This window comes from Mauremys reevesii, linkage group 19, assembly GCF_016161935.1.
Source record: "Mauremys reevesii isolate NIE-2019 linkage group 19, ASM1616193v1, whole genome shotgun sequence".
NCBI lineage: Eukaryota > Metazoa > Chordata > Testudines > Geoemydidae > Mauremys > Mauremys reevesii.
The window spans coordinates 25,349,770-25,373,527 of record NC_052641.1 but is presented as its reverse complement, the minus strand read 5'-3'; the positions used below and the strand labels follow the sequence as shown (position 1 = coordinate 25,373,527).

The 23,758-nt window shown below is 43.3% G+C and overlaps 1 protein-coding gene across 3 annotated transcripts in view; it reads right to left on the bottom strand.

Annotated features, from left to right (window-relative positions):
* Positions 1 to 1,142: 1,142 nt before the first annotated feature.
* The window catches only part of LMX1B (LIM homeobox transcription factor 1 beta), a 125,257-nt gene continuing 102,641 nt past the window's right edge, over positions 1,143 to 23,758 (bottom strand). Inside the window, exons 3-9 of one of the 3 annotated variants that reach the window (XM_039507203.1) lie at positions 14,798 to 15,030; positions 7,879 to 8,057; positions 7,135 to 7,212; positions 6,288 to 6,354; positions 4,366 to 4,449; positions 3,772 to 3,933; positions 1,143 to 2,062 (exon numbers count right to left, since the gene is read on the bottom strand). In XM_039507203.1, the coding sequence (XP_039363137.1) occupies positions 1,905 to 2,062; positions 3,772 to 3,933; positions 4,366 to 4,449; positions 6,288 to 6,354; positions 7,135 to 7,212; positions 7,879 to 8,057; positions 14,798 to 15,030 (961 nt within the window). In that variant the 3' untranslated portion in view covers positions 1,143 to 1,904. Of the gene's footprint in view, positions 2,063 to 3,771; positions 3,934 to 4,365; positions 4,450 to 4,668; positions 4,705 to 6,287; positions 6,355 to 7,134; positions 7,213 to 7,878; positions 8,058 to 14,797; positions 15,031 to 23,758 lie in introns of those variants that run through there. The other 2 variants (XM_039507205.1, XM_039507206.1) reach the window with 2 other exon arrangements.

Genomic DNA, 23,758 nt, shown 5'->3' with positions numbered 1-23,758 from the left:
ATGCTGGTCCTTTTTTGGCTGACTCGGCTCTTTCTTGCCCTGCTTGGTAGTCACCCGTTTGGGAAACAAGAAGTAGCCCTTTCTGGTTCAGAAAAGGGTGCTTAACGTGTCATGGGCAGGCTCCCATGAGAGCCGGGACCTAGCCTAAGCAGGCAGTGCTACTAGTCCAGGAAACTGGAACATACATCCACTGCCCCGAACGTAACTAGGCTGTTGAGCCTGTTACATTCTTTGCTGCCTGTGACCCAGCAAAGTGGCCTGGAGGGCCTCATGGCTCTAGGCCAGACACTTCTGCGTGCGTAAGAATTTTTGCATAGTGCACTGCGTCTCGTGCGACTGCAGCCCCTGAGCCTGCACCATGCGTCACACACCAGGAGTTAAATTAACCAGCACGCTGAACTTGGTTTTCACTGGGATGGTCAGCGTTTTGAACGTATTTATTTAAGAATGGGCCTGATGTGCCTAACTTTTCCCTCCTCACCTGTCTTTATCCGTTTTTGAACACACCCTATCATTACTGCTATTACCTTGCCAAACTGTTCCTCACTAAGACATGGCCATATTTGTCTGGCTCTCCACCTGATAATTATTGTCTGCAGGCAATATTTATAACTACAATATTATTATTTATCATGTTTTATGCCCTACAAAAATCTATAATGGCTGCTCAAACTTCAAAAGGGCTGTGGAGACAGTCCTCTTTATCTCTGCATAATGAGCCCGGGTCTCCTCCCATTTCGCTAGCGTAGGTCTGGAGTAACTACTGGAGGCAATAGAGTCCCATCAGTGTGAAACTTGCATAAGTGAGATCAGACTCAGGCTCGTGACAGAGCCTCATGCGCTCTGTGTTCTTTGTCACTTGGTGCACATTTCAAGGACACTTCTCAGGGCTTGGGCTAGGATTTTAGATCCTGCGCTTTCCTTGACAAAGGAAGAAAATTAATTAAAGGAGTCTTACTTACTCCAGATGGACAATGGAGTGTAGCACATTTATGTCTCATGCAAAACCTAAATAAACGAACAGAATGAACAACATGTGGTTGCCAATCACAGGCTAGGCTTGAAAGTTGGCACTGAATTTCTTACAAATAAAAGTAAATGTTTATTCTCACACATTAAAAATTAAATAAAGCTCTGTGTCATGTAAGCACCTTTTGTTTTAATTATTCAAGATTAATACTAATCTAAATGCATCTGTCCCTAACATGCAGCTTCTCTCCAGGGTCATAGCCCTTTTTCAATTATGAAATCACTGGCTTCGCCACAAGGCTTCTTGTTAACCAGTTTTTCTAAGTCTCATACAGTATAAGGGCTATAAACTAAGGAGCAGACCGAGGGTTATGTAGAAAAAATGTAGAAAGGAAACAAATGTTGAACGTCACATTTACATTAACTTCTCACAGTTCAAATGGCAATTTATCCACAACATAGTATGAGTCATGCAGTAAGAAAGGGGAGGAGTCTCCAGTTTCTTTGATTTATTCGTCATATGGTCGACTGATGTCAGTATCAGTGGCTTTTAAAAAAAGGTTAAATATCCAAACGAAAGGAAGAAAGAAAGGAGGAAAAAGGTCTAGCTTTTCACACCATCATTTCCTTTACAATGCGGAGCTCAAACCAAACCAAGGGCTGCTGGAGAGCTGGATGTTCCACTCGTCCCATGCTTTTCTCATGGCCTGGTCCAAGCTGGATAACTGAGGATGTGTATGGGGGAGGAGGGCAGAGGGATTGGTGGGTTGATTGATTGATTTAATACATGGTCCTCCTAAAAATGCTCGTGGCAGTCCAGAGGCGGCAGGAGTCACTGTGAAGGAAGAGCTGGGCAACATATGGCTGTAGAGTCTGCTCTGCAAAAAGTCACTTGCTAAAGATACGCCAGCTATTTGTTTTTTTTATTATTATTTTCATGAGGCGAAATATGAGCTCTGCATAGAGTACAGCCTGTCAATGGGGTTTCCTACTCTAGCCTGCATGGAGTTAACTTCTGAGGAGGCAAGGAAACAGTCGCTCAAGCTAGTCAAAGAGGTATCACTGTCGATATCGTGAAAAATGGAGTCATTTCCTGCAAACAAAATGTACATATTAAGCTTGGTTCCATGTAGAGAGAGAAATACAGATTCAGGATTCTCAGGCAGTCTGAGGCACAATGTCTGTTACAAGTGAAAGTAAAAGCTAATACATTTTCTTTTCTTTTCCTAAGCTAATATAAAATAACTTTTCTGCAAGGCTCTGATCTTTAAACAGGGACTGGAGATCAAATTCTAGGTGTTTTGATGGCTTTGATGCTGCACAGAAGGAGGAAATCTGCAAGCGCTTCATTTACGCTGCTGTCTCCAGCCCATGAAAAACTCTTCTCTAATTGACATGAGCAGACAACCGACAGACAGCAGGGAGGATCACATGCTCCTCACGAGCTGGGACCTTGCATTCCACAACAGAAACGTTGGGTAGTCAATTAATGCAGGATCAGGCCCCCAGTGCTGACAATGGGAAATGGCTCTTTGGGTAAAAATGTTCCTCACCCAGACACAATATAGTAAAAGTCGTATCTGCAAATGCAATGGAGTTTTGTTTTGGAACAGAGACAATACTGCCTTTTATCTCCTTTCGCGGCTGAAATGTCAACTGACCACCTGGGAGGGCACCAGACAGTGCTCCAGTGGCACTCAATTGAAATGGTTGCATTGTATTTCTTTGGGTTTGATTTGAGGAACAGACCATTTCTCTAGTGAGGACTCATTGAGCGAGCCGAGCAAAATGTTAGCCACCAAACCCGACCCCTCCAAAGTTCCTTTGGGCTTCAAGTTTCTTTATGAAATACACTTGAAATTCAGACTCCTCTGTTTCATTTACCAAACTGCCCACCGTGCATGCACCTCTCTGCAACTAACACAACTGCACACAGCAGAGTCTGCTTTCCTCCTGCTGCATGCACGTCACTCCAGTGAGTGTTAGCGAGAGAGCTGTATATCCATCTCAATACCAATGTGCCCATACTTCATAGAAGTTAAAGTGACATAACTGAGCCATGATGGGCTACAAGGTCACTATCACAGTTTGAAAAATCCTCTTAAATCAGATTTAAATGCCAGACTGTAATAGTCCTGTTACATTCATGTAGCATTAGCAGTACCATGTAAAAGGTGCCATTTGGTTACACCTGGCCATGTGATGTGGTGAGTGGGAAATGGGTACAAGCCAGTAATTGTCTTAGGTCAGAGAGTATTACATCAATCCGGGAGGGAATATTCTGTCCTGGCACATCTCGCAGCAATACAAGACTGCTCTTTAACGAGTCAGCATACAATTTGAGGGCATACAATTTATGGAGATGGTAATTTTTGCATTTGGGGACCACAAGATTAGTTCCCTCTGTTGGAGCATGCTGCAAAATGCCTGCTTTTCTCTGAGATTTGGGGAAAAGGGAAGGACTGTGAGGGTGGGCGGAGGGGGGTTCTGGTGCTGTTTATTTTCTGTTTGGTCACTCTTGGCTGACTCCATTGGGGGCAGGGGGAGAGGTAACATTGCTGGATTAGTAATTGCTAAGAACTGTATTTTGAAATATTTGTTAAGGGTGCCTAGAGCCTGGAACAGGTTTTCTCCTACCCATTTTTTGTGCATATAAATAAATAAAAATAAAAACGATTTTTGCTCTAGCACAAATTGCAGAAAAAATATTGAAAAAATAAATCACTAGGCTGAATCTTTGGAGTCTGAACTGCCATACAGATAAGTGCTGCTCCCAGGGCAGTGGTAAGTGGAGAGCCTTACCATAGGGGTTCATGTGGTCTCCTGGCATTTGTGGAGGGGTAAGACCTTGCTGGAATGGGTCCGTGCCATAACTGCTTTGATCCATTGCTACAATCTGCTGCTGTGGTGGTGCAAGTGGTGTGTAAGATGTCATCATCCCTTCCATTCGGTTGGACATTACTTCTGCAAAACAAACAGCAGAATCCGTTCGCAGCTTAGCCAGGAAGCAGTGCACATGGGGTTTATACCCTGCTTACTGCCCACTTTGTGCTACACTGGAATGCGAGGCCACTAGTGAGATGGAATTACTAAACCAGGGCGTGATGGCGTTAATGCTGAGGAGTCAAAGACAGTGTAGTAAGTGATCACCATTTGCTAGAAACCATGTGTCCTCCAGAGAGCTGTAGTTTTGTCACACTGTCCAGCTCTCCAGATCCCTCTACTGCAGCATCGCTCTTCCTAGGAAAAATCAGCAGCTCAATCCCACTTTGTGGGAGAGAATCCCATTTCAGTTAGATTTGAAAGGAACTACAGGAAAGCCCAGAGCACCCAGTGAGATGGCCAAGTCGTTCTGTTTGTGCCCAGAGTTCAGAAACCAGCAGTGCTTGGAAATACCTGTCTGCTGCGGGGCTGAATGTGAGAGACCAGGCAGAGTTAGGCATTCACCAGATCGCTGCTCCCCAACTACCACATACTCAGCTGCAACTCAACCAGCAGGAAATCCCAGTGTTAAGGGGAGCGTTTCTCTTGCGGGTCAGTTAGAGCCAGATTTCCAAAACAGCTGAACTCTCATTTAGGCAGCAAAGTCAGTGGCCACGTTTCCCACCCAGCGCCTTGGAAAAGCCGGTCTTGATTGTGGATGCAGATAAAGTAAAAACTTGGACCCTTAATGCCAGGGTCTGGTACAATCAGAAAGGCGTCTTTTCTCATCTCTTGCTCAGAGGTTCCTAGCTCCTGGAACAGGAGGGCAGAACGAATGCTGCAAATGGCTCCCTGGAATCAGAGGTGCCTCCCAAACCCCTGGCCCTGACTCTGATGAGGCTAATGTAGAATGATTAGACTTTCTGCTTAATCTTCCATCACTTGTTGCGTCTTCTCTCCAATTACACTGTATGCATTTTGGGGCAGAGAAATGCCTCCCCAAATGCGTGCCTAGTGCCCAGCACAATGGAGCCCTGATGCTGCCTGTCACATCACAGCAGTGCAAATAACCAGGAATTGTGATAAAGTGCTAGAGAGGAATGAAAGCCGTGCATTTCATTATACTTGTGAGCAGCTCAGTGTACAGGCTGCTGAGAATCCAAAGAGAGCAGGGCTGCCCAGTTAGCACTGCTATTGCGCACTCCAACCCCACTGGAATGGACAGCCAGCAGGATTGGCTGCAATCAGGAGATTTTGTAAATGTACGTAAATTACCCACAATCCCGGCTGTTGTAGGTCACTGGGGCAGCTCTGAGAACAAGTGTGCAGGGCAGCTTCTTCCACTGCCTGTAGCTAGATGGTGCGCAGCAGCAGCTCCCATACCCTGCTCACAGACCATGAGCCAGGCTCTGAGGCCCTTGCTCAGTTTTTATTCTGCGCTAGGAAGAACGTGGAGACTGGAATGGCTCAGAAGTAGGCTGGGGGGTCCGTTCCCATGCAGCATCCCCAGAGGAGCAGTGCAATTCCAGACTGTACAGTATTAGCATCTGTGCACACTTTGCTGCCTATGAGTCCTGAGCAGCTGTGCTAATGAGCCACCTGACACTGGGCCACTGCACAGACACAGGGCCTCCTCCCAGGGCCGTCCCTAGTGGGGTGTGTGGGGGGGAGGGGCAGGCCTTCATGGGGGGGGCTGGCTTGGGGGGGAACCACCCCCCAGCACTCACCAGTGGGGCAACTGGGGTGGGTCCCCGCACTTCCTGCCGCCGGTGAGTGCAGGCCTGGCCCTGCTGCAGTCCTCAGGGGTGGGAAGAGGTGGGGCTGGGGCGGACCAGGGGTGGGGCTTTGGGGAAGGGGTGGAGTGGGGGCGGGGGGCCTGGGGAAGAGGCAGGGCAGGGGCTGGAGCAGCACGCACCTGCGCAGGGCACCAGGCAATGTGGTGCCCCAAGTTTGCTGGTGCCTGACGCAGCTGCGCACTTTGCGTATGGGTAGGGACAGCCCTGCTCCTCACACCTCACAAATGACCTGTGGATCCCTCAGATTTGGAGTGGCCATGGCACCCTTTTCTGTGGCAGGGGAAAACTGGTTTGAGGGATCCACAGATGGGGACTCCCCCAAACCCCTATCCCCCTGCAGGTTTGACCACAGGGAGGGGATGGCAGGGACTTGTGTAGGGACCCAGGGAGGTTGGCCCAATGATAGGACACAGGTGTAACCGGAGGGCCTGGTCTGTGTGAACAGAACCTCTCTCTGTGCGTACAGGTCACTGTGCACGACAGAAAGAGAGATCATCTGTATGGATGTACACATGGCTGTATGTTCCCTCCCACACACGCTACGATAAACCCACAAAGCCCCTTCCCTTCTCCTCGCTTCCATCACAAACACGGCTTTACCTTGCCCTAGTCGCTGAGAATTTTGCTGCTCCTGCTGCTGCTGATGCCTCCGTGCTAGTTTCTTCATCTGAATAAAATAGGAAACACAGGATAATCTCATGGCTTTGAATGGAAAGAGCTGGTTTAGTTACAAAACTCTGTGCAAATGTCAACCTATCAATACAGAGTGTGTATATTCCTGTACACCCCACCAAGGACTCAGCTGTCATTCCTGAGCATATACATTTGGGTTTGCAGTTCCACATTTGCATATACAAACTAGTCCTTATCTAGCATTGCTTGGACCATTCTAGGTGCAGATGTCTGGAAATGGGCCTTCCTACATGAACGCAGTCTGTGCAGCACATGCAGAAATCTGCACTTGTGAGGAGCCCGCATGCAGGGGCGGCTCTAGGAATTCCGCCACCCCAAGCAGGGCGGCTCGCCGTGCGGGGCGCTCTGGCGGTCACCGGTCCCGCGGCTCTGGGGGACCTCTTGCAGACGTGCCTGCGGATGCTCCACCGAAGCCGCGGGACCAGCGGCCCCTCCGCAGGCACATCTGCGGGAGGTCCACCGGAGCCGCAGACCAGCGGACCCTCCACAGTCATGCCTGTGGGAGGTCCGCCGGAGCCGCCTGCCGCTCTCCCGGCAAAATGCTGCCCCAAGCGCGCGCTTGGCACGCTGGGGTCTGGAGACGGCCCTGCCCACATGTCACAAAACAGTTTTATAAAACCTAATTCCTGCCTGGTTATCTCGGTGACGTAGACCTTTTAGTGAAAGGGAAGAGCTGTGCATGGCGGCCATTGCTCCTGGGAGTACTGTACATGTGCTTCAGGCTTTACTTTTGAGATCTGGACAAACAACTTACCTTTGCTCTTTGGTTCTGAAACCAGACCTGGACAACTCGCACACTGAGTCCTGTTTCAGCTGCTAGTGTTTCTCTGACCTACAGGAGGAAATGGTTAAAGAAGAATTAACTTACACCTAAGTAGGTGGGTCAGGAGAGAGATCATGTCATTATTTTTTTTAACCTGTGAAACACTGGTTTGTAAATTTGGCTAAGAATAAAATTTTGATATTTTGGCCAATAAACACAATTTGTCACTGCGAACAAAGGCAAATGACAACCCTGAGACACATCACACTTATCCCAAGTGACACATTTTCTATAGATGCAGGTAAATGTTGCTTTTCACAGTGAAGACACACTTCAGACAGCAAAAAAAATTGAGCAGAAACAGCAAAGTATGTTGCCTTTCACAAAGAGGTGATTTTCTGCCAGTTTTACCAGTGATGCAAAAAGTTTTTTCCACAGTTCTATCTGCTATAAATGACTAAACATCCTGGTTACATTTTGTAAAGCCAGGGCTGGAACAATAACTACAGGAATGGGGATGTGCACTCATCTCCTTGGAAAAGTGACTTCAGTTTTGGAGGGGCCACATGCTTGCTGAGACTCTAACGGTAAATGATCAGTTCATGTTTTATTAGCAAATTTTTGAGCAACCAAATATTTCCCTTGTGTAAGGATCTTCCACAGAGTTTGGCACTGTGTCCTGTGGGCTACCAGCAGAAAACCAGATTGTTTGCAGGTCTCTGCTGAAGAGCCTACCTTCCTACATGGCTTTGAAGACACTTCAAAGGAGGCTTTGAATGCTCTTCTCTGCTGTGTTGTAAGTATTGTCCTTGGTCGTTTGGGTCTCCTTGGGTCTTTTCCATCATCACTCCCTTTTCCTTGGCTTGCTTGTCCTTTGGTTGGTTTAACATCTCCATCCTCATCATCACTTTTAACTGTCAAGAAATGAAAACTATCAGAACATTCTCTTTGGTTTGCTAAGAGAATAGGACTTTTGAAAGGATATATTCATGGAGTAACAATACATCCCCTTAAGAGAATGAACTCAGCTATTATCCTTCATTTGTTTTAAAACTTAAAATTAACCCTAAGTCAGATGATATCATGTTAAATGGGACCTTGTGCATAAATGCCAGGCCAAAATCCAGCAAGCACTTACGTATGCATGTAACTGTAACTGAAGTCAATGGGACTACTCATGTGAGTGTCCTTAAACATTTGCAGAATCGGGCCCTGCTGATTATTCTATGCTGTACATGATATGACTTTAAAAACTGTGGTTACCTCTAAGGTTGCAAAAGAAAGAAATTTTAAATATAAACGTTTTTAAAAATATAAAAGTTCTTTTAATCAAATCTATGTAGTTTAAAATTGGTTGTTTATAATATTTTTGCAGCCCCAGAGGTAACTTTTAACATATTACTTGTTTCTGCATTTCTGCATATTATGAAAAACCTCAATAATCTCTCTCACTGCACTACACATCTACAAATACATTAGAAGCAAGAGGAAGACCAAGGACAGGATAGACCCCTTACTCAATGAGGGGGGGAAAATAGTAACAGAAAATGTGGAAATGGCAGAGGTGCTTAATGGCTTCTTTGTTTCGGTTTTCACCAAGAAGGTTGGTGGTGATTGGACGTCTAACATAGTAAATGCCAGTGAAAATGAGGTAGGATCAGAGATAGGGAAAGAACAAGTTAGAAATTACTTAGACAAATTAGATGTCTTCAAGTCACCAGGGCCTGATGAAATGCATCCCAGAATACTCAAGGGGCTGACTGAGGAGATATCTGAGCCATTAGCGATTATCTTAGAAAAGTCATGGAAGATGGGAGAGATTCCAGAAAACTGGAAAAGGGCAAATACAGTGCCCATCTATAAAAAGGGAAATAAGGACAACTCTTGGAATTACAGACCAGTCAGCTTAACTTCTGTACCCTGAAAGATAATGGAGCAAATAATTAAGCAATCAATTTGCAAACATCTAGAAGATAATAAGGTGATAAGTAACAGTCAGCATAGATTTGTCAAGAACAAATCGTGTCAAACAAACCTGATAGCTTTCTTTGACAGGGTAACAAGCCTTATCGATAGGGGGGAAGTAGTAGACGTGATATATCTTGACTTTAGTAAAGCTTTTGATACTGTCTCACATGACCTTCTCATAAACAAACTAGGGAAATGCAACCTAGATGGAGCTACTATAAGGTGGATGCATAACTGATTGGAAAACCATTCCCAGAGAGTAGCTATCAGTGGTTCACACAGTTCACAGTCATGCTGGAAGGATGTAATGAGTGGGGTCCTGAAAGGATCAGTTCTGGGTTCGGTTCTGTTCAATATCTTCATCAATGATTTAGATAATGGCATAGAGAGTACACTTATAAAGTTTGCGGATGATACCAAGTTGCGAAGGATTGCAAATGCTTTAGAGGATAGGATTAAAATTCAAAATGATCTGGACAAACTGGAGAAATGGTCTGAAATAAACAGGATGAAATTCGAAAAGGACAAATGCAAAGTACTCCACTTAGGAAAGAACAATCAGTTGCACACATACAAAATGGGAAATGGCTGCCTAGGAAGGAGTGCTGCAGAAAGGGATCTGGAGGTCATAGTGGACCACAAGCTAAATATGAGTCAACAGTGTAACACTGTTGCAAAAAAAGCAAACATCGTTCTGGGATGTATTAGCTGGAGTATTGGAAGCAAGACATGAGAAGTAATTTTTCCGCTCTACTCTGCACTGATTAGGCCTCAACTGGAGTATTGTGTCCAGTTCTGGGCACCGCATTTCAGGAAGGAGATGGACAAATTGGAGAAAGTCCAGAGAAGAGCAACAACAATGATTAATGGTCTAGAAAACATGACCTATGAGGGAAGACTGAAAAAACTGGGTTTGTTTAGTCTGGAAAAGAGAAGAGTAAGAGGGGGGGGGACATGATAACAGTTTTCAAGTACATGATAAAGACTGAGAGGGGACATAACAGTTTTCAAGTACATAAAAAATTGTTACAAGGAGGAGGGAGAAATTTGTTTTTCTTAACCTCTGAGGACAGGACAAGAAGCAATGGGCTTAAATTGCAGCAAGGGAGGTTTAGGTTGGACATTAGGAAAAATTTCCTGTCAGGGTGGTTAAACACTGGAATAAATTGCCTACTGGGGACTGGACTAGATGACCGCTCAAGGTCGCTTCCAGTCCTATGATTCTATGATTTTACGTGTGGCCTGTGCATGTGCTTCTATGAGTGTGTGTAGGCATGGGTCCATATAAGTATATATTAGACTCTGTGTATGAGCATTTATAGCATAAATATATTTGTAGTGTGCGTTAGTGGTTAGTAGTGAGAAATCCCAACTCCCATGCCAAAGGTTTATGAGTAAGTGCATATTTTTGTCCTCATTGAAATAACTTCTGTGTCCACATCAATATCTGTGGCCAAAATTTATCATTCACAGCAGTCAAATTTTATATGAATTTCACTAGACCATTGATTTTCATTCAGAAAACATTAATATACTATTCTGTAGATCTTTAAAATTAAAAACTATAATTTGGATACGTTCAAATATTGTATTTTGGGAATTAACAAGTTATACTTTTAATTCATTTTAGGAGCTGATTCACATGCACTTACGATGTATTTCAGTTTAAGAGGCGGCTTTTGTATAACGATTAAAGAGCATTTCTGTCATTTCAATAACTGTGGCATCATTAACTTTCCAGACTGATGTTTCTATGGGAAGGTTTGTGAAGGTTCATGTTGCTCATTGAAGAGTTATTTTTGTGGCCAGTGGATAAATATTTGATTGGAGAAGAAGGTGCACTCATCCAGAGCTGTGTGAAATCATGTGCACTCACAGAGGGAATGGGGAGCATTGGGCTTTCACTGTTTTAAACAATGGAAGGAAAAATGTATTGTGACATTCATTTTGTGGGGATGGAGTGGGCTGGGGCTTGGGGTTCTTTGTCGATGAAAAAAATGCTTCTCATCTGCTGGAGATGCTAGTGTGTGTATCGTGGGGAAGTAAAGCTGAACTCAAACACACATCATTATGCTTCCCTGATAGCCTCCTGGGCCTTGCTGATTTGATCATGACACACAAGGAGACTCTGGCTGGGGAGGATGTGTGCATCAGTGTCAGAAGTAAATGTCAAATGAAGCCAGCTGACAGCTGGCAACCACTGCCTGTGTGCTGTGGTGCTAACACGTAGCATGGGAGAACAGTAGAGACCCATCCACAATGCTGTTGTTTGGCAGAAAGTGGATGAAGACAGAAACACGAGTGTACTGAAGACTAGGGACTGATGATTTCAATGGGAATTTGTCTGAGTAAGGCCTGAGTATTCCTGAATGAGTTTCACATAGAGAGACCATCCTATCTGAAAAGCAGTAGGGAACCCACATACACTAGATAAATACATTCTAGTGGCCATATTCACTAGGAGCCAGAAACCTGCACATTGAGGTTTATGGAGTGAGGAGTCTGAGGGCACTAAATAAAACCTGGCTCTAAAAACGGCTTGAGAGCTGCACATCCTGCTGAGGCAGCAGTGACCTTTGCCTCGCTACATTCCTGACATGGAAATACAAAATTTTAACAACGTGGAGGATGTGGGTCTCAAAGCAAAGATCAAGGCTAGAAACTGCCCCGAGTTAGACTGAGAATAATATATTTTCCCCATAAACCTGAAGCAAATATCCATGTTGCTCGTACATTTAATGGAATGATAATCGCTGTTTTTCTTAGACATTTTCTCTGAAATAGATGAGTGGTTCCAATGACTACAGCAATGATCTGTACACGTCTTGAGCCTGGGAGCCAGACATGGCACATCAGCAGTGCAGGATTTTCAAAGCAGGATGAATAGATAAGGCAAAGAGGAATCCCATGTCTTCTGGGCTTGGAGCCTGATCTCTGCTGAGACCAGAGCTGCAAACGCTTGAGTGGGGATCAAAGCATGACATATTAACTCACTCCTCTCACTGGCTGTGCTGCTCCCCTGCCTCAGAATGGAGGGCAGGCAGGGTTGCTCATTCCCTAGAAAATCTTTCCTGGGAATTTGATGGGGAGTAGGCTCCTCCCCACTGTAATTCAAGAGGCAGGGGCCAGGCCAATCGGCTGCTCTCAGAGACATCACAAGGGGACTCTGCATTGAAAGCCCCTGGGTTTTTTCTTCCAGAGGACCACTAAAGTGGAGGCAGAAATGGAAGGGGGTCCCCAGTGGCAGTTGTGGGAAGTAGAACAGAGTCTCATAGTATGGGGGGGTCAAAGGTATGAATATTTCCCAAATATTGGGACACTGAATCACAAACATCCACATTGGAGAGCTCAGGCCTGATTTTGTAAAATTATAACATGCTCTCTGCAGATTGGGTTGTTTGTCAGTTACTCATGGCAGGACTCGAGTTTTTAGGGGGTGAGGCCAGGCCCTTGTGTCACCTACCCCGTTTCACTGCCGCTAGTGGAATACCAGAAGCAGAGCTGAGAGAATGGAAATGTCTTTGTAAAAGGTGGGCTAATCAGCCCACCAACAAAATGCTGGGCTTGAGAACTGTGACTTGTGTACCCGGGAAGGAGGGTTCCCTCACTAGAAGGAATTACAGGGTGAAGTTCTCTGGCCTGTGCAATGCAGGAGCTCAGAACAGGTGATCATCAAGGTCCCTTCTGGCCTTAACATCAACGAACTGATGAGAAGAAACTGAGACACCCGAATCTCTCTTTTTGCAGGGTGGGCACCATGGCTCTGCGGAGCAGGATGGGGACGGAATCACTCATTCTATTCCAATTCAAGTACTGCTGCTTTGGTAAAAACTGACCTGTGATAGTTACCCACCCAGGAGGGTTGGAATAATTCTCAGGAATTTTTTTATCAAAAGGAAGACAAGTAAATGCTGAGTTCCAATCTATCACTTGGCCCTCATCTATATTTTTTCTGTAACTCATGTTTATCTCCTACAACTTTAAAACTGGCAGGAAGTGCAGCTTCTGGAAGTGTCTGCGTGGTGAGTGAGCTCTGTGTGACAGAAGTTACTCAATTAAATGTTATGACTCTAGGTGGCAATATTTGGTGGCAAAATGACTCTAGGTGGCAAAATGCCCAGTCTGGATTATTTTTTTGTATCTTTTACGTTAACCCCTCCGTCCTGCTTTGACCTGCTGCAGGACTTTCTTAGTGTTAGAGTGAACTACTCAGGCAGCACTAGCATAGTGGTTCTCAACCAGGGCTACGCAGAGGTCTTCCAGAGGGTACATCAGCTCATCTAGATATTTGCTAATTTTACAACAGGCTACACAAAAAGCACTAGTGAAGTCAGTACAAACTCAAATTTCATACAGACAATGACTGGTTTATACTGCTCTATGTACTAGACGCTGAAATGTAAATACAGTATTTATATTCCAAGCTATTTATTTTATAATTACATGGTAAAAATGAGAACATAAGCAATGGTTCAGGAATAGTGAGCTGTGACACTTTTGTATTTGTATGTCTGATTTTGTAAACAAGTAGTTTTTAAGTGAGGTGTAAATTGGGGTATGCAAGACAAATCAGAGCCCTGAGAGGGATACAGTCATTTGGAAAGTTTGAGAGCCACTGACCTAGTGGACACAAAGCCACTGTTTTTGCCAGTGCTACACAAATTTCACAATTGGAATGCCACGCTCCGTGTTCAATTTCCTTCAAGTCCCTGACATTTCAATATTGCATTTGTGCCTTTTCTTAGCATTCCCACCTGTGACTGGCAGAGAGACACTTATCTCAGAAAACTCAGGGAAATTACATCACTTCTTTAAGTCTATTTTGCAAGCCAGCTGTGTGTGTTCCTCATGCCGTACTACTGCATGTATTACACACCCGGTATGTATGTGCATGTACAGCAAGTTGTCTGTACTCAGGTAGGAAATATGGGCGTATGATACAACCCCAATCTGTTATTTAAATGGATGGAAAGACTCCCATTGACAACATTAGGCTTTGGGGCAGGCCCTGGGTAACCAAACCAGACAGGTTTCAGAGTAGCAGCCGTGTCAGTCTGTATCGACAAAAAGAACAGGAGTCCTTGTGGCACCTTAGACTCTAAGGTGACAGATTTATCCATTCCTGGTTTTATACAACAATATCTTATTTGGATCTCAGCATCTTGTAAATTATTCTTGTCCTCTACTAAGATGGTAGGACAACGAGCAATGGCCTGAAGCTAAGGAAGGAAAGATCTAGACTAGATATTTGGGGATAGCTCTTAATGGGCAGTGCAATAATCCCCAAGGGTAAAGGGGTCAAGGCACCAGCACAATGGAGTCTGAAAGGGAGGGGGGAGGGATAGCTCAGTGGTTTGAGCATTGGCCTGCTAAACCCAGGGTTGTGAGTTCAATCCTTGAGGAGGCCACTTAGGGATCTGGGGCAAAAATTGGTCCTGCTAGTGAAGACAGGGGGCTGGACTCAATGACCTTTCAAGGTCCCTTCCAGTTCTAGGAGATTGGTATAACTCCAATTGTTACCTTTAAAGGGCACCTATGGGTGGTCTCCAGAATCAGACTGACTGACTGGCCCCTGTGACCGCTTCTTCCACTGCCTGTGAGTCTATGGGTCAGGATGGCTCTGACTTTTCCATCCCACTTTGCCCGTTCATAACTATCAATTGGAACAGGTGCAAGAAGAGCTCACCTGAGTCTGAGTCATCGGGGCTCACTGAGCTCAGCAAGTCTTTTTCTTTTTCATAGTCACTTTTGCAGAGCAATTGTCCTTCCTTCAGAACAAATTCATCTCCTTTCCTCAGCTGTCGTTCACAGACACAGCAACTGAAGCAGCTTAAGTGGTAAACACATTCCAGGGCTCTCATCACAAATTCTGTTGGGGCGATCTTTTCCATGCAGCCGCTGCACTTAGCAGCAAATAGCCTGTGAGAAGGAAAGAGAGGAAGGGGAAATGTCAGAACATGTACCATATTTATTTCAACATGAAAAATAAGTTCAGATTTTAATTGAACTGCAGGTCAGCCTGTCACATGGCTTAGCACATTAGCGACCAGTGAACTTTAGTACCTCCAGGGGGACCCAACTTATTTGAATTCTGAACCCTTTGGTCTAGAAGTCTCCTGAGCTCTAGTTTCCTCATGAGAGTTCCAGGGCACCTTTGGTTTGGTCAGGTCGGAAATACCACAAGAACAGCCTCTGTCTCAATATGTTGTTGTTCCTCCATCAGGGGATGAAACCAAGAATTCCAGAGGCACAAGAGAAAAAGGGAACAACGTTACTTAATTTCTTTGAAAGCTCTAAACAAATTCAGTTCATTTCAACTTTTGGAGAAAGATTTGAGTCAAACCTTAGGCTACCCAAACTAATTTTCTGATACCTAACCCAGTAGTGATTTTGTAACTATACTGTCCTAGTATAATTATTGCTGTGGAGGATAACAAATGAGCATCGAAACAAGAAAGGGATCCTTAGTGCGTGGGAGGAGGGGCACTATTGTCTGGGCAAGATATGTGGAAGAACACGAGGGTTCCTAGGGCTGTTGAGTCATTTCCAGACTAACCTGTTTCAGAGGAGGTAGTTTACCTTTTGGAAGGATGTGAAACCCCCTCTGGCTCCTCCAGAGGTACACAGCATATGACCCGCTAAACCATCGCCATAATCACAGACTCCAGAACACTCACTACAGCTCATGAAACTCTCAGAACTCCCCCACTCGCAGCAATTGTTCATTTTTGAAGGTGACGCTTTAATCATTTCATTTAGTTTTATTTTGATTCTCTAATGGCAGTTGGGAAGCTCCCCCAGTGAGTTTGCAGGAAAAGCACCGTTCCAAATAAAGGTGAGTGATTAATTAATTTCCTGTAGCATACAGTGTGCGTGGTGAGCCTAGATTTTAGCATCTTTTCATGGCAATACACCTCTACCCTGATATAACGCTGTCCGTGGGAGCCAAAAAATCTTACCGCCTTATAGGTGAAACCGCGTTATCTCGAACTTGCTTTGATCCACCTGAGTGCACAGCCCCGCCCCCCTGGAGCACTGCTTTACCGTTATATCCGAATTCGTGTTATATTGGGTCGTGTTATATCGGGGTAGAGGTGTACATAGAAATGCAAGGTAAAGTCTTGTAATATATACAGGTTTCCAAGGCAATGAGCAGCACATGGATATTTGTATAGTAGATATGCTCTGCTCTGCTTACAGGGAAAAGAAAAATATGTCCTGAGGTTTTTTTCTCTTTGTTTTTCAAAATGACCACCTTTTGGTTAACAGGCAAATGGACTCCATTTCAGGGTGTATGCCCTATCGGGGCTGCTAGATATGTGCCTCATAGGCCTTCATTTTGTCTCAGCTGAGGAAATACAGCAAAATGGCAGCTACTAGTTCTTTAGTGAAAAGGTGGGCTGAGCGTATGGACAAGGTGGGAGAGAACTTTAACATGCCTGTATATTGTACATGCCTCACAAACCAGCCAACAAGCTCCTTGTTGGATACATAATGAACCAAGCCTATTAAATGGAATCTGATGCCTCAGGAGACTCTGGGACACCTCCAGAAAATAAGGCCATTTCATTTCCTACATTACATTGGATTTTCCTACCGCTATTTTTGCTGGTAGATGCAAACTATTAACAGAGGGAGAAAATCTGACCATAAATTTTTATTGGTCAACTTAACAAAATTATAAAAAGGCATTAGCTGGTCAGTCCCTAAAAGGGAAATATTTGGTGCAAATGCGTAATAAGGTAGCTAAAAGGATTAAAAGTAGGGCTGTCGATTAATCGCAGTTAACTCACGCGATTAACTCAAAAAAATTAATCGTGATTAATTGCACTGTTAAACAATAGAATACCAATTGAAATTTAAAAAATATTTTTGCATGTTTTTCTACATTTTCAAATATATTGTTTTCAATTACAACACAGAACAAAGTGTACAGTGCTCACTCTATATAATTATTCTTAATTACAAATATTTACACTATAAAAATAATAAACAAAAGAAATCGCATTTTTCATCTTATACAAGTACTGTAGTGCAATTTCTTTATTGTAAAAGTGTAACTTACAAATGTAGATATTTTTTGTTACATAACTGCACTCATAGACAAAACAATGTAAAACTTTAGAGCCTACAAGTCCACTCAGTCCTACTTCTTGTTCCACCAATTGCTAAGACAAACAAGTCTGTGTACATTTATGGGAGATACTGCTGCTTGCTTCTTAATTACATCACCTGAAAATGAGAACAGGCGTTCACATGGCACTTTCGTAGTTGGTGTTGCAAGGTATTTACGTGCTAGATATGCTAAATATTCATATGCCCCTTCATGCTTCAGCTACCATTCCAGAGTACATGCTTCCTTGCTGATGATGCTTTTTAAAAAAATAAAATGTTAATTAAATTTGTGATTGAACTCCTTGGGGGAGAATTGTATGTCTCCTGTTCTGTTTTACCACATTCTGCCATATATTTCATGTTATAGCAGACTCAGATGATGACCCATCAGATGTTCTTTTTAAGAACACTTTAACAGCCGATTTGACAAAACGCAAAGAAGATATCAATGTGAGATTTCTAAAGACAGCCACAGCACTTGACTCGAGGTTTAAGAATCTGAAGTGCCTTCCAAAATCTGAGAGGGACGAGGTGTGGAGCATGCTTTCAGACGTCTTAAAATAGCAACACTCCAATGCGGAAACTACAGAACCTGAACCACCAAAAAAGAAAATCAACCTTCAGCTGGTGGCATCTGACTCAGATGATGAAAATGAACACGTGTTGGTCCATTCTGGTTTGGATCGTTATCGAGCAGAACTCATCATCAGCATGGATGCATGTCCCCTGGAATGGTGGTTGAAGCATGAAGGGATATATGAATCTTTAGCGCATCTGGCATGTAAATATTTTGCAACACCAGCTACAACAGTGCCATGAGAACAACCTGTTCTCATTTTCAGGTGACATTGTAAACAAGAAGCAGGCAGCATTATCGCCTGAAAATTGTAACCAAACTTGTTTGTCTGAGCGACTGGCTGAACAAGAAGTAGGACTGAGAGGACTTGCAGGCTCTAAAATTTTACATTACACCTCTACCATGCTATAATGTGGTCGTGGGGAGCCAAAAGTCCCTACCGCGTTATATCGGGGTAGGGGCGGCAGGGCTCCAGAGGTGATTTAAAGAGCTCTGGGCTCCAGCCACTGCGGGGAGCCCCAGACCCTTTAAATCACCGGTGGAGCCCCGTGCTGCCATAGCCCCGGGGTAGGAGCGGTACAGCTCTAGCGGTGATTTAAAGGGCCCGGGGCTCCCCGCAGCAGTCAGAGCCCCAGGCCCTTTAAATCGCCGGCCAAGCCCCGCTGCTGCAGCCCCGGGGTAGCAGCAGCAGGGCTCCGGCAGTGATTTAAAGAGCTCCGGGCTCTGGCTGCTGTGGGGAGCCTGGGCCATTTAAATCACCGGCGAGCTCCACTGCCGTAGCCCCGGGGTAGTGGCAGTAGGGCTCCTGTGGGATTTAAAGGGCCCGGGGCTCCCCGCAGCAGCTGGAGCCCCGGACCCTTTAAAGCGCTGCCGAAGCCCCGCTGCTACTATGCTATAAGCAAACCCGTATTATATAGGGTCGTGTTATAGCGGGGTAGAGGTGTATGCAGGGCTTTCTTGTACATAATTCTATGTTTGTAAGTTCAACTTTCATGATAAAGAGACTGCACTACAGTACTTGTATTAGGTGAATTGAAAAATACTATTTCTTTAGGTTTTTACTGTGCAAATATTTGTAATAAAAAAGAAATATAAAGTGAGCACTGTACACTTTGTATTCTGTGTTGTAACTGAAATCAATATATTTGAAAATGTAGAAAACATCCAAAAATATTTAAATAAATGGTATTCTATTATTAACAGTGCGATTAATCGTGATTAATTTGTTTAATCGCTTGACAGCCTTAATTAAAAGACTAAACAAGGAGCAAACAGTTGTAACCGCTTTAAAAAGTGACTTTTATTTAACTGTTTAAACCTGATTGGCTTGGTTTCATTAAGCTTGTATCTTTTGTCTGAAGAGTTGTTGTGATGGAACAAGCTTAAAGAAGCTGAAGATTAGCAAGTCTGGGGTGAAGGCATCTGCCTCCTCTCACTGGCATCCGTTCGTTCACCCCACTGTGACTGTGAACCTGTGTTCGCGTCAGTACAACTCTGTGGATGGATACAAGGAGGCATGGGAGCAGCCCAACAGGTGGGAACAGCCTCTGACAGCCTCTCAAGGGGGAAACTGCAGCCTCTGCAGTCTCAACCTTCCTGACTTCATTTGCATTTCAAATCAACGCTGTTGTTTAAAATGATCTTTAAAAGGTACTTTAGACAGTGGCCACAGTCCTGTTACTCCAGGGAGGAGGATCCTTAAAAAAGTCTCCTTGCTGCTGCTGCAACTATGATAATACAGAATGAAACTCCGTGAGACGGCTGTGATGTTAATTAAACATGTTCTGAATTATTGATGCATTCTAACCCTTTCTATGGACAGCGTCAGTATAAACACAAAGGGCCTGGCCCATGCAGGCAGGTCACAACAATTGCACCCAGACAGTCTCTGAGGGGATAGGGACGCTCTTCTTGTCTAGATGGAGACTAGCAGAGGAGCTGGCTACAGCAGACACTGAATCTAGTCAAACCTGTCTGAGCCAAACCTCTCCGTGTTGCAGAACAGTCCCTGAGCTCCCTGTGACAAAAGGCTGAGATGGTAATTCTGCGCTAAGGGGATTCCAGGTGAGACGTGCTGGACACAAGCAGGAAAAGGGGAAATGACCGCAGGTGCTAAAGGCACAGGGATTGAGCCCAGTGGACAGAGACAGGACTTGAGCTGGTGGCTCTTAGCTGTGCTTTTGCCATTGAAATAGTTGGTGTGTAGTTTTGGCCTTTTGTGTTCCAGGCTAGCAGGACTGGTCCATGTTTTGTAAACAAACAAATCATACTAGATAATACCCCAAGTCTGTGCCACTAATTTCTCTCCCAATGGGAAATCGACTCACTAGAAAGACATGAAATCTACCACCACCCAGTGGAAGCAGAAACAATAATGTAACTTGATGTACAAAAAAGCATCTCAGTAAGACACTTAGGCTCCAGAGCTCCCTTGCTCTGTAGTTTGTGAACTGTAAATAAGAACGTGTATAAAATAACCTTCATTCTTTCTAAATGTGTACGAGTTTCCCTTCCCCCCCGTTGTACTTGCACTGCATTGTTCGCCTGACTGCCACCTTCTGTGTTTCCATGCCTTGTGAAGTGGTTTGATATTCTTCAGGGTGCAGAGCGCTTTATAATGTAAATGTAAAATAGTCAATGTTATTTACAAGTAACTTGCTGTACCCAGACAGACAGTGTTTCTGTAGTAACATTATCACTGGTGGTCTTTTCAGTGTAACGAGTCACAGACAGATTAATATAATACTAATTCATTCAATTTACCAATTACATTAGATTTGTATTTCTGTTTCACATTACTGTGTGGATGTCACACCTTCCCTTACATTTACCCTTGGCAATATAAAAATGCCATCACCCACGATCAGACAGTCTCAACCTGTGAGGCGTGTATAGCAATCTATACACACAAACTGCAGTGAATCGCATTTAATTCTGGGATTATTAAAATTTCATTAAGTTTATCTGATACGGTGCTTATAGGTTTTTCAACTCCCAGAGAGTAACCCAGGGTTATGTACGTTTTTTGCACAAGGCAGTCTCACAACAGGAAACTAATCTTGACAAATGACCAGACTTTGATATCTCTGATCTAAAACACTGCTCATTAGACTGCTCGTTTTATAAATGAATGGCAATAAACCTGTTGAGAAGCCTAGGATAGCAGGAATACTTTACAGATCACCCTATACAGGTTTCAATCAAAGCAATAAATTTGAGGAGCGACATGTGGATATTCTGAGCTGAGACAAAGACTATGCCCCACACTAACCACATTTGGAGAAATGGTTCTTTTGCCTTGCCATACATTTTACAAATAATTTGCATAACTGACTTTTTACCCCCGTTGCTGATTATCTCCAGCTCTCTCAAGTTAACATCAAACCTCAAAATCCTTGGACTTGTTAAAGTATGCAGAGAGTGGGAACCAAATGCCTTTATTAGAAGCCCCAGGAAATCTCTGACTCCTAAGCACAACGAAAACATTCCAAAGAAAATTGTTCAAAGAAGACAAAAGAGACAAGCAGAACAAGAAAACCTTGTTTTGAATCAATGATTGCAAGAGTTTTATAAATAAGTTCTGTTGCCTGGACAATTTGGAAAGACAACTCAATAGTTTTGGGTTTTTTGTAAGTGTGTTTGCATCTATGCCTGAAACACTTAGGGGATTTAGCTGACCTAAAGCTTGGAACAATAGACTGTTTTGTTCATTTGAGTATTGGTAATAATCGCTGTGAAACCTTACAGTATTAGAAAGCAAAATACACTCTGTGTTTGAAAATGGCTGCACTTATCAAATTAATGGAATATACATTCTGGGGGCAACGAAATGTCTGAGAAATGTGGTCCTATCTTTAAACAGTAGATGAAAATGTTCACCAGCGGAAATGGCCATTAAGATTTTATATGTTAGGATATCCCTGTGAAGTCAGGCTGATTCAGTAATCCTTACAAACACAGCCACAGTTACATGATCCATTGTGCTTTCCTGCATAGGGCAGAACCATCTGGTGTTTAATATGTACAACTGATTTATTATCTCTAGCGTAGTTATCTTGCTTTAAATTTGACCCTGCTCGGCTCCTGAGAATCACTGTTCTGCTGTTTACTCTTATAACGTCCTAACAACCTGCCCTTTACCTTTCTGTTGCTTCACCAGAGCCCTTAATTTCCTTCTGTTTGTGGGCAAATAGGTTTTAATAGTTTTATTATAACTAATTTATTATGAGCTGAGAGATCTCAATGTGCAGTGTAAAATTTGCTGTTCAAATTAAGTGTGGTTCAAGAGGTTTTTTAAACAGGATAGAGTTATAAAAATAGACTATCAGTCAATTTGTTTATTTACAGGACCTCTGCAGTGAAGCAATAAATAGGAAGGTATTAAGATATTTGATGTACGCTAGATGACAGATGCTGCTGTCTGACCATCAGGGACTTTAAATCATTTTCCTTTCTGTGTAGTTCTGACATTCTCTGTTAGAAAAAAATGTAAGATAGCTAAACTTTTGTTTATGTAATAATTATGCAAAGATTATTGTCTCTGGTTTTGGTAAATAGTGTAAATAACCTTTAACTCTGACACTTTAGTATACTGACAATGATTTTTGTATGTCATTGAAATCATGGGTATACATACATCCATGCCAACCAAGCATGTACTTGGTATTCATATTATATGGTACAAAATATGTCAGAACTGAAGTAGGATAAGCTTTTCACAACAACTGAATTTTATTAAGAGAGAAACTAAATGTCTAATGATATTTCATAATATAGCTCTATTACTCAGACTTCAGCCGTACACTATATGCAGCTTAGAATGGCGGAAACACCACATATGGTTCAGCAGAACTTCAAAAAAAAGTCATGTCCTTTGGATTATGGCTGCATATAGAAAAGGAAAGACTGTTGCTTGGTTACATTAAATTCAAATATTCAAAATATCCCCATTGTGCCAAAGCAAAACTGAAATGCTACAGTTTATGGCTTGGGAAAAAAAATTAACAATTCATTTTAAGAAGTATTGGAACATTTCAGATTTCCCCTCAGAAAAAAAAATAATTACTTATTTTGCTGAAGGCAATTTCATAGCTGAAGTTTCAGTAAAACTAAGCCATTTCACTTTCTTGAAGGACCAATAAAGTCTGCATAAAAATTAAAAGTTTACGAAAAAGTAACCTTTCTGAAAGAGGCTAACAAAAATTCATCTTTTTATATAGCAAAAATTGAAAAGAGCATTTGCTAACCCACCCTTTAGTTATCACTGTAGGTAATACTACCACTTGTAGATGAACACTAACATTAAAAGCTATGAACTGGTTGAGAATTTGAAAGTGGAAGGCAGCTTAGGTGACAGTGATCATGATTCTAAGGAATGGTAGGAGGGAGAACAGCAAAATAAAGGCATTGGGTTTCAAGACGGCAGACTTTAGCAAACTCAGGGAGTTAGTAGGTAAGATCCCATGGGAAGCAAGTCTAAAGGGAAAAACAATAAAAGATAGTTGGCAGTTTTTCAAAGAGACATTATTAAGGGCACAAGAGGAAACTATCCCACTGCGTAGGAAAGATGGGAAGTATGGCCAGAGACCACCCTGGCTTACCCAGGAGCTCTTCAATGATCTGAAACTCTAAAAAGAGTCCTACAAAAAGTGGAAACTAGGTCAGATTACAAAGGATGAATATAAACAACACAAATATGTAGGGACAAAATTAGAAAGGCCAAGGCACAAAACGAGATCAAACTAGGTAGGGACATAAAGGGTAACAAGAAAACATTCTACAAATACATTAGAAGCAAGAGGAAGACCAAGGACAGGGTAGGGCTGTTATTCAATGGGGGTTGGGCAGGGAATAATAACAGAAAACGTGGAAATGGCAGAGGTGCTCAATGACTTCTTTGTTTCGGTTTTCACCAAGAAGGTTGGTGGCGATTGGACGTCCAACGTAGTGAATGCC